Source organism: Lactuca serriola, chromosome 7, assembly GCF_051521515.1.
Source record: "Lactuca serriola cultivar US96UC23 chromosome 7, Lser_US96UC23_V15, whole genome shotgun sequence".
Lineage (NCBI taxonomy): Eukaryota > Viridiplantae > Streptophyta > Magnoliopsida > Asterales > Asteraceae > Lactuca > Lactuca serriola.
Window position 1 is genome coordinate 171,479,906 of NC_136414.1, and position 10,512 is coordinate 171,490,417.

At 38.8% G+C, this 10,512-nt stretch overlaps 1 protein-coding gene and 1 non-coding gene across 2 annotated transcripts; one reads left to right on the top strand and one right to left on the bottom strand.

The window, feature by feature from the left end:
• Positions 1–1,561: 1,561 nt before the first annotated feature.
• On the bottom strand, positions 1,562–1,634 carry TRNAA-UGC (transfer RNA alanine (anticodon UGC)). The gene has a single exon. It is a non-coding gene; the product is annotated as a tRNA-Ala (tRNA).
• Positions 1,635–2,552: 918 nt separating this feature from the next.
• LOC145064552 (uncharacterized) lies at positions 2,553–3,080 on the top strand. Its single transcript, XM_079011979.1, has 2 exons — positions 2,553–2,660; positions 2,737–3,080. The coding sequence occupies exons 1-2, from the start codon at positions 2,561–2,563 to the stop codon at positions 3,078–3,080; spliced, it is 444 nt and encodes a 147-aa protein (XP_078868105.1). The 5' UTR covers positions 2,553–2,560.
• The last annotated feature ends 7,432 nt before the right edge of the window (positions 3,081–10,512 follow it).

Below are 10,512 nucleotides of genomic sequence, written 5' to 3' on the forward strand. Positions count from 1 at the left end.
TAATCTTCGTAGGATACTCATATTTTTCTATTTATATTCAGGTCTAAAAGTTAACTTTTCAAAGTGCAAATTATTTGGTGTTGGGGTTGGCCCAGTTCAAATATCAACCATGGCTTCAATAGTTCATTGTCACTCGACTTCATTTCCATTTCCCTATTTGGAACTCCCTGTTGGAGCCAATATGGAACTTATTAAAAACATGAAACTGGTGGTGGAAGTCCAACAAAAAATTATTGCTATGGAAGGCTAAAACTCCATCTTTGGGAGGAGAGTAACTTTAATAAAAACGGTTTTAATCAGCTTTGCGATCTATTACTTTTCCTTATTCAAAGAACATATGGAAATCAGTGACAATCATTGACTCGCTGGAGATAATTAAAAGGGAGTACATAGGCTAAATAAAATCTAGGTGTTGTGGGAGAAAATCACAACACCTAAATCATAAAGGGATTGGTTAAAAAGACATTATATTTTACCATATAAACATCCTAATTCAATTTTAAAATATTTTTATTGGTTGAAATTGCATTGTTTTAAAAAAAAAACTGATCATAAATAATTAATTATAGGTTGACTTTTTATAAAGGAATCAATCAGGTGTCTTATTAGCAACACCCATTATAAAGAGAGCGTTCGGGAGTGGAAGCCTTGGAACTTTGAACCTAGCGTTTTTAACCAAATTGAGGTAAGATCTAAAGAATAATCCCTATAGTCTATGGGAAATGGTTATTAAATCCATTCCTACTTCTAGAGTGTTGGAATTTATTCTTGTTAAAAGGGTTTTGGCGAGCTCACAGAAAATATTTCAAAAATTAATTTAGATCTAGAAGAAATGAATATCAATGTGACAGAATTATTTAGATGCAAGGTGGGTAGTGGTGATATCTTCCCCTTATAGAATGACATTTGGGTTAAATCTTAGCCACTTAGATTGAGTTTTCCTACTCTATATGCCATTGCTTCGAACAAGATACGCAAGATAGTAAAATGCTACATGGCCATGGGAGATATTCGAAGCGTATCATGGTACAAGCCATGTGAACCTTCGAGCACGGCTGAATTTTTGGAGCTAGAGCGCTACAGAAATTTGATTGGGATGCTAAATATTTTCAATGACGTAGATACAAGGGTATGGATTCCTAATCAGATAACTCGTTTAGAAAGTTGATTGAATAAAAAAATATTCCCTTCAAATTCGTAAGTACCCTGTTGGAATATTTGGGTTCCAATTAAAGCCAATTGTATCTCAACGATTTACAGAATTCCATCTTTAGTTGTTTCCAGAAGGGGTGTGGTCTTTAGCTCTTCATCTTGTTCGATATGTGGAGGTTTGCAAGAAACGATGGACCATCTTCTTTTGCTCATGTTCCTTTGCGAAAGATCTCTCATTATCCTAACTTTTGAAATTACAATTTATTATATTGAAAACTGAAATAATCAATTTAAGTAAAAGTATATGCAAAAATAACTGGATTATCTTTTAACCGTAGTTCTAACTGTTCTATATACTTGAAGTGAGAATTTAAATTTAAAAGGTTTAAAAAGGTTATCTATATAAAATTGGAGATGCGGGGGATCGAACCCCGTGCCTCTCGCATGCAAAGCGAGCGCTCTACCATTTGAGCTACATCCCCATTTTGACAATCTTTTTCATAGCAAGAACCCCTAAACTAAATCTGTCTATTAAACTTACACCTTAAGATAATATATGTAGTTATTCAAATATGTATATTTTTGAAGTTGACATATTTGTGCAAACAAATAAAGCTATAATAAATCAAATATTTGTGAACTCTTCGTAGAGGATTTTATGTATTTATTAAGTATGATATGACTACATATTCAATAAACCTATTTCATGACTTGCAAAATGGAAACAAATGTTCCCCAGATATAATATTTGCTTCTCAAATATATTTTTTTCATGCCTATTTTTGCCTATTTCATGACTCACTAATCCGTCTTGACTCCTTCACTATGTTATCCCTATCGGTTGCTAATCCGAAATTTTAAGGAGATGTTTTTAATTTTTGGACAGGGCATTCAAAATCAATGGACTACCTCTGGATTTACAAAAACATTATTCCTTTAGCTTCAAGGGTTATTGGGAATTAAAAGGTAATTCTTAATTACCTTTGGATTAAACACAGGGCGAAGCTAGGTAGTTTAAACTGGAGATGTTGGTGTGAGTTTCCTCGTTAAAATTTCTGTTTTCTGGTGTCGAATATTGCTGTTGAAAAAAATCTAGCTCAACTACACGAAAAATCCAAGATCGATCAATCCATCGTATAGATTTATTCTCTAAAAGTATATAACAACATGAAATATTATTTGTCATATTCATTATTTACTGTGAGATGAGGACGAAGCAATTTGCTATTTATAGATAGTGGAATGTTCAACCATAGGATAACACTTTGAATTCGTTATGAGTCCAAAAACCCTTGCAACGACCAACTATACGCAAGAGTAAATGCTGAGGACTCAAGCATCCACATTGCAGTGATTTTGATCCTATAAATAGCTGCACAAGGAATGATCGATTTCATCGCTAGATAACATGAAGATCAAATCGTTTATGGTTCTATGTGTTCTCTTTGCGCTTGTTCTTCTGGGCTCATCGACTGGGCAAGTCGAAACACAAAATGGTGAAAACCATGGTGAGTTTGGTTGATTTTGAGTCCGTTCTTTTTTGTTATTGATATATAGTCTCTTATGGTGCTTTCATGAGCGCAGCGAATAAATCTCCCAAAGAAAATCATGTGAAAAATGGATATGATGGTGGTGGCGGCGGTGGTTGGGGTGGATTCAGTGGTGGTGGATGGGGAGCACCTGGTGGTGGCGGTGGTTGGGGTGGATTTGATGGTGGATATGGTGGATATGTTGGTGGTGGATGGGGTGGACGTGGAGGAGGATATGGCGGTGGTGGGTGGGGTGGGCGTGGTGGTGGTGGTGGTGGTTGGGGAGGGGGTTGTAGATTTGGATGCTGCGGTCGTTGGAACCATTATAGAGGTTGTGGCCGCTGTTGTCATTCTCTCACCGAAGCAATCACCTTTAACGAACAAGAAGCGTCTCCTTAAGATGGTGGAAACCATAGCTATATAAATAAATGTTTGCATGTGATTATACAGATGCATGTATGTATATAAAATATGTGGCAATCACAATAATGTTTGTAACTTTGTATCATTATATGGTGTGAAATAAGATAAAAATACTAATAAAGTAAGTGCAGGCTTATTTTTTTTTTCCCAATACAGCCAGTCATTTATTTGTTATCTCGTCCATTTAAAGCAAGAAACAGAAAAAAATCACAAAGACAGTCGAGTCATGACATGCATCTGATATATCAAATCAACCGGAGCAACTTAAATGATGTTTTCTAAAAGAAAATTAAATATATTATAATTAAAAATAATATTAATCACTATTGTTAACATTTGGATCTTGATTGTAAGATCCTAGGACTCCTACAATCAAAAACTAATTGCCGTCCCTATGCTCGTTTTTGTAGCAAGATCAAACCTAAGATCGTAGGATCATAAGTTCGTCCATTGAACCATTTCCTACCAATTCTAGGATCATACATTATTATGTTTTGTCTTTTGTGTCTAAAAGTGCAAACATAAAAAAACTTCACCAACACTACAAGAAATACAGCGACACCAAGTTGGACGAGCTTGGTGTTACCATTATTAACTTTGTCGATGCTATAGTTCTCATTATTATTGCTATCTTCTTCATCCATGTGCTATGGTTTAGGTTAAAAACCAAGTCGTCGATGTCTTTAAGATAGTGCGCAAATGCTCCCAAAAAATGCGAGAGTTTCTCACCCTATTGCATCTAAAGCAAAATTTGTGATTTCATAATCCTCTTTTCTGCCCCTACGCACTAAATCCTTTCTCTGTTGCGATGAACTTTTGGTGACGAAGTCTAGTACTCCAGCAACCCACACTCCAACGATCTAATGGATTGGAAAGAAAGGATGAAGCAACACAAGGAGATTAGATGTTCATTATATTCTAGTACATTTTTTTGGTATTGAGGTCTCCAAAAATCAATGTGTTTTTGCCGCACATTGTTGTACATTTTGTTGACTTAATTACGTGTTTTTAGCTCACATTGTTGTATATTTTGATTGGGTATTTATGTTATAGAAATTATCTGCTTCCGTGAATCTCCTTAATCTAGCTTATGTGATAATGTAAACTTGGAAATCTAAAGCTTAATATAATACTAGGGTTTAGACCTTTAAGATTATTATGATATTAAACTTGAGAGGGAAACTCTCCATATCAAAATGAGGCAGAAGATCTGAAATTTATATACAAATAAAGAATTACAGGTACACCATTTTGAGAAAACACAAAATACACGAAAGGCGACCACCACAATAAATATGTCACACCCCAAAACCAAAAACGGCAGAAACGTTCAGGAGTGGAGGACGTCATGTGAAGTATCATAACAGTGTAAAGTAGTAAACAAGCAACAACATCATCCATTGCATTAAAAGTAAAGTTTTAATACATGTGTGTTCTTTCATTGTAATAAGACACCAAAATATGTAATCAAAATAAAAGACGAGTCTTGTCTGTGCTCCGTTTTCTCAAAACCTGGTCATCGTACCTGTCTACTGGTGACCTAAGAATACAAGTTATTTTGAAAGAGTATATCAACATAAAGCTGGTGAATTCATAAGTATTTAAGTGTCATTACTTTGATTTGGAAAGCTGTTTTGAATGTCATGTAAATCTTTTATATGAAACATTTGATATAAGTGTGAAAACCCTAGAAAATCCCATTTTCCTACTAGTTATAAAAGTAGTCTTCTACCAAGACCCGAATGTTTTGCTGTAACAAAGATGGTTTTTCCCTATATGAGTATTATTAGCAATATATAGTCTACCTCATCGTTTATGTGAACGTATCACAAAATAAAAGTAATAGGGAAAATATAGCCATATAAGTATTCTCCTTTTGTATTAGGATAAACCTGACATCGCGGCTGCCGAATAGTATTAACCTTGAACCTCTGTAGGTGTTCATTCTCCTCTGTAGCTAACAGCAGGTTGAAGGAATGGTTAGTCACGTAAAGGTACCCCTAGTATAAGTATCAACCGTAGGCATCCATAGATGTTCATTACCTCTGTTGCTAACAGGTGGGTGTCGGAATGGTTAGTCCCATATAGTATCCTTTTGTACTAGGATAGACAGAACTAATCTACACGTATAATATGTAATAGTATCTCATCATATAGTATCTAGGTACAAGTATCCATGTAAGTGTATCTCTTCATATAGCATTTAGTATAGACTCATGAATGAACTGACTCTGGTGTAATTCCTTGTAATAGGAATAATGTTTTGTATCCCCTAAACTATCCCTATAATAGTTTACTGGAATGTATTTGATGTCCAAGAAGGTTTATACACCCTTGCTACTTAAGAGTGTGGGAACTGAATGAAGGATGAAAGCTATCATATCAATACATATATATATATATATATATATATATATATATATATAATATGAACATAAGTGTATAGATATAGTTTTGATCAAGAAGATGAAAGAGGTTTTGTAAAACATTTAAGAGTTTTGAACAATAAATAACAATGACTTGATGTCATTTTATAACACATTTCAAAAGTAATTCATTTGATAACAAAGTATTTTAAGATAGAAAACCATTTCATGTATCACATTTTGAAGTATGTGAAATCAGTTGGTTGAAAACACAGTTATAAATCACATGCGATTGAATCTATAACATGTTGTTTTCTACTTGTATTCCCCCGCCCCATTAAAGCATTTAAAATCATTTAAAACATTGATTGAGGGGTATGAACTCACCTGTAGATGGTGGTTTTGATGAACTGAATGATGTAGGATTGCTAGGTGACAAGTGAAGACTTGTTCACACCCAATGATCTAGTTAGAAGCTTGAAATGTACCAAAAGGCCAAGAACACTAGTGCGTGTTCTTGGTGTTCTTGGTGAAACTTGAAGATTCAACCTTTTGGAAAGATTTCATGGATAGAAGTGTGTTAATTCACTAGATTAAGTGATATACTAACTTGAAAGGGCTAGAAACACTTACTAGATGGTGATCTTGAAGAAAATTTTGGATGATACTTGAGAGAGTTTGAGATTTGGATCTTGAAAGTTGGAAAGTGATAAAAATAACTAAGTGTCACTTTTATACCACTTCCCATTAGGGTTTACGACCGTAAACTACTTGTTTAGGTTGTAAACTCTAAAATTTTGATCTGTCGGGACCTTATTGTTGCACAATAAACCCTAGGGCATCCTCTCTCCTGGTATGTCCTAAAGTGTTAATCATAGAATACTCAAACTTATTCCAAAAAGTCTGAAAATTAACAGTAACTGTTCTGACTTCTATTGACTTGATACGTTGTACAGAAAGGAAATTTCGGGTTGTCACATCATCCCCCCGTTAGAAGGAATTTCGTCCCGAAATTAGAAGATATGCAAATAGGTAGTTACAAATAACTAAGAAAAAAGATGAGGATATTTCAGTTTCATCTGATCCTCTCATTCCTAAGTGAATTCAGGTCCTCGCTTAGCGTTCCAGTGAACCTTCACTATCGGGATACAGCTTTGCTTCGTTTGCTTGACCTCTCGGTCCATGATCTCTACTGGTTCTTCCAGGAAGTTGAGGCTCTCGTTGATCTCGATCTCGTAGAGTGGGATAATAAGAGTCTCGTCGGATAGACACTTTTTGAAGTTCGAGACGTGGAAGGTAGAATGTACATTACTGAATTCGCGCGGTAGATTGAGTTTGTAAGCTACGCGGCCAATTTGGGCAAGAATCTCGAAAGGCCCTATGTATCTTGGATTGAGCTTCCCATGCTTTCCGAAGCGTATCAAGCCCTTCCAGGGTTAGACCTTCAATAGAACGCAGTCGCCCACATGGAATTCCAATGGTTTCCTTCGCTTATCAGCGTAGCTTTTCTGTCGGTCTCTAGAGGCTTTCAATCGTTCACGAATTTGAACGATCTTCTCTGTCGTTTCCCGAATGATCTCCGGACCTGTGAGAGTGCTTTCGGGAACTCGTCCCTTAGCTAACTGGGTATCACCCACCCCAGCCCAGCACAGAGGGGATCTGCACTTTCGGCCATAGAGGGCTTCGAAAGGAGCTACCTTTATGCTCGTGTGATAATTGTTGTTGTAGGAAAATTCGACAAGGGGTAAATGAGTATTCCAAGCTTTCCCAAAGTCAATCACACAGGCACGCAACATATCTTCTAAGGTTTGGATAGTTTTCTCACTTTGTCCGTCGGTCTGTGGATGGTAGGTTGTAATCATGTCCAACCTAGTTCCTAGGGAACTTTGTAATGACTGCCAGAATCTAGAAGTGAATCTACTATCTCTGTCTGAGATAATGGTTATGGGAACACCGTGCAGTCGTACAATCTCCATAATGTAGGTCCTCGTAAGTTTCTCCATTTTGCCAGTTTCTTTGATGTGTAGGAAGTGTGCAGACTTGGTCAATCGGTCGACGATGACCCATATGGTATCAAGTCCACCCGTTGTCTTGGGCAACTTGGTTATGAAGTCCATAGTGATCCGCTCCCACTTCCATTCTGGTGTCCCCGGTTGCTGCAGAAGACCGAAGGGTTTCTGGTATTCGACCTTTACCTTCGCGCAAGTAAGGCATTTACTTACGAAGGTAGCAATATCTGCTTTCATGTTAGGCCACCAATATAAATTTTTAAGATCCAAATACATCTTATCTAAACCTGGGTGGACGGAATAACGGGTGTTGTGTGCCTCGGTCATGACCAAGTCTCTGAAGCCACTGTGTTTCGGTGTCCAGATCCGATCCATGAGGTATAAGGCTCCGCCACCCTTGACTTCTAAATTCTTTTCCATCCCTCTCAGGGATTCACCTGCCACATTTTCAGGTTTCAAAGCGTCGATCTGAGCCTCCTTAATTTGCGTGGACAAGTGTGAATGGATAGTTAGAGTCAAAGATTTGACTCTACGACCAGAGTATTCTTTCCGACTTAGGGCGTCGGCTACTACATTGGCTTTACCCGGATGATAACGAATTTCGCATTTGTAATCACTGCGTAGCTCGACCCACCGTCGTTGTCTCATATTGAGCTCCTTCTGGTCAAAAATATGCTGTAGACTTTTGTGGTTTGTAAAGATCGTGCTTTTTGTACCATACAGGTAGTGTCTCCAGATCTTCAGAGCAAACACAACTGCTCCCAGTTCAAGATCGTGGGTCGTGTAGTTGACCTCATGTGTCTTCAACTGTCTTGAGGCATAGGCGATGACCTTACCTCACTGCATCAGAACACATCCGAGCCCTTGATTTGACGCATCACAATAGACAACGAAGTCTTCTATCCCTTCGGGGAGGGATAGTATTGGTGCGGTGCACAAGGCTCGCTTGAGCGTTTGGAATGCTTTTTCCTGTTTCTCTTCCCAGTCAAAGGCCACACCCTTCTGGGTCAATGTCATAAGAGGTTTCGCTATGTGGGAGAAGTTCTGAATGAACCTGCGATAGTAGCCAGCGACACCTAGAAATTGATGAATTTCTATAGGTGTCTTCGGTGCTGAGCAGTTCTCAATGGCCTTGATGTTGGAAGGGTCCACGTGTATTCCCTCTTTGCTAACAACGTCGCCCAAGAATTCGACTCTTCGAATCCAAAATTCGCACTTAGAGAACTTCGTGTAGAGCTTCTCCGATCGTAATGTTTCTAAGACTCTGCGGATATGTTGACTATGCTCTTCCTTACTTCTAGAGTAGATGATTATGTCAACGATGAAGACGATGACAAACTGATCCAAGTAAGGACGACACACCCTATTCATTAAATCCATGAATACCCCGGGCACGTTTGTTAATCCGAACGGTATCACTACGAATTCGTAGTGCCCATAACGAGTTCGGAAGGCTGTCTTGGGAACATCCTCCTCTAACACTCGTAGTTGGTGATATCCGGATCGTAGATCTATCTTCGAGAAGTAGTTGGATCCTTGAAGTTGATCAAATAAATCGTCTATGCGGGGTAAGGGATAACGATTTTTAGTGGTAAGCTTGTTGAGTTCCCTATAGTCGATGCACATGCGAAACTATCCATCTTTCTTCTTGATGAACAAGACCATTACTCCCCATGGTGAGAAGCTTAGCCTAATGAATCCTTTCTTGAGAAGTTCGTTAAGCTGACTGGAAAGTTCCTGCATCTCTGCCGGTGCCAGACGATAAGGAGACCTGGCTACGGGAGTAGCCCCTGGCACTAAGTCGATTCTGAACTCGACTTGGCGTTGTGGTGGTAATCCTGGGAGTTCCTCTGGAAAGATGTCGGGAAAGTCGCGCACCTTTGGGATGTTCTGAATGTCTTTTACTTATTGACTCGTATCGACGATGTGTGCGAGGAATGCATGATATTCCTTTTGTAAGCATTTCCGAGCATGGATGCACGAAATGATGCGAAGGCTCGTACTCGGCTTGTCGCCGTAGATAACTAAGGTCTCGTTGTTAGGAAGGTTAAGACGAACTGCTTTCTCAAAGCACATGATGTCGGCGTGAAGAAGACTCAACCAATCCATGTCGATGATAACGTTGAAACATTTAATTGGGACCGGCATGAGGTCTATCTTGAAAGTATGACCATCTAAAGTTAAAGTACAACCTACGTATATGCAATTAGTACTTTCCGTTTTCCCGTTTGCCATTTCTACAGTGAATAATTTATCTAATGTATATTGTTTTTGTTTAAGTAGGTGTACAAATTTATGACTTACGAAACTTTTCTCTGCTCCACTGTCGAACAGTATGCAAGCATATGAGTTATCAAGGAGAAACGTACAAGTAACTATCGTAGGATCAGCTACGACTTCCTCGTGGCCTATGGCCATAACTCTTCCTACTCCGCTAGCCATCCCCGCCTTAGGGCAGTTCCTCTTGTAGTGGCCCACCTCGCCACAACCGTAGCAAGCTTGGCCCACACCGACGCTAGGAACTTGGGTGGTTGGCCCTACTGGAGTCTTGCAGAAACGGGCAGTATGCCCCTTCCTGTTGCAGTTAGAGCACTACACTTCCTTGCAAGGTCCGTGGTGATGGAAGTTGCATTTATTGCACCTTGGATGATTACCGGCATATGTTTTTGCTGGTAAGGGGTTTGCAGGGACAACAGGGGTTACCGTGGCAACATTGATCACCACAAGTTTTTGTCTCTTTGAGGATTCTTCTGAAGCCCCTCTTTTCCTCTTGATCCACCCCTTCTTATTTTTGTCGTTGTTGCTTCCCTTTTGTGGCTGGGGTGTAGGGATTGTTGGGTTCTGGTGTTTTCCATGATCTATAAGAGATTGTGCCAGCTATTTGGCGCTGTCAAAAGTATCAGGCTTGGATGCTAACACACTTGACTGGATCTGGGGCGACAGTCCCCATATATATCTGTCTATTTTCTTGCTCTCGAGAGCAACCATACCAAGGCATAGAATTGCCAGATCACAGAATCTATTCGTATAGGT

What these genes read in the sequence shown, in the direction of transcription:
- LOC145064552 (XM_079011979.1), top strand. Translation starts at nt 2,561, where the DNA reads ATGAAGATCAAATCGTTTATGGTTCTATGTGTTCTCTTTGCGCTTGTT. An exon ending in ACAAAATGGTGAAAACCATG is followed by an intron (nt 2,661 to 2,736) that starts GTGAGTTTGGTT and finishes TCATGAGCGCAG; the next exon opens with CGAATAAATCTCCCAAAGAA.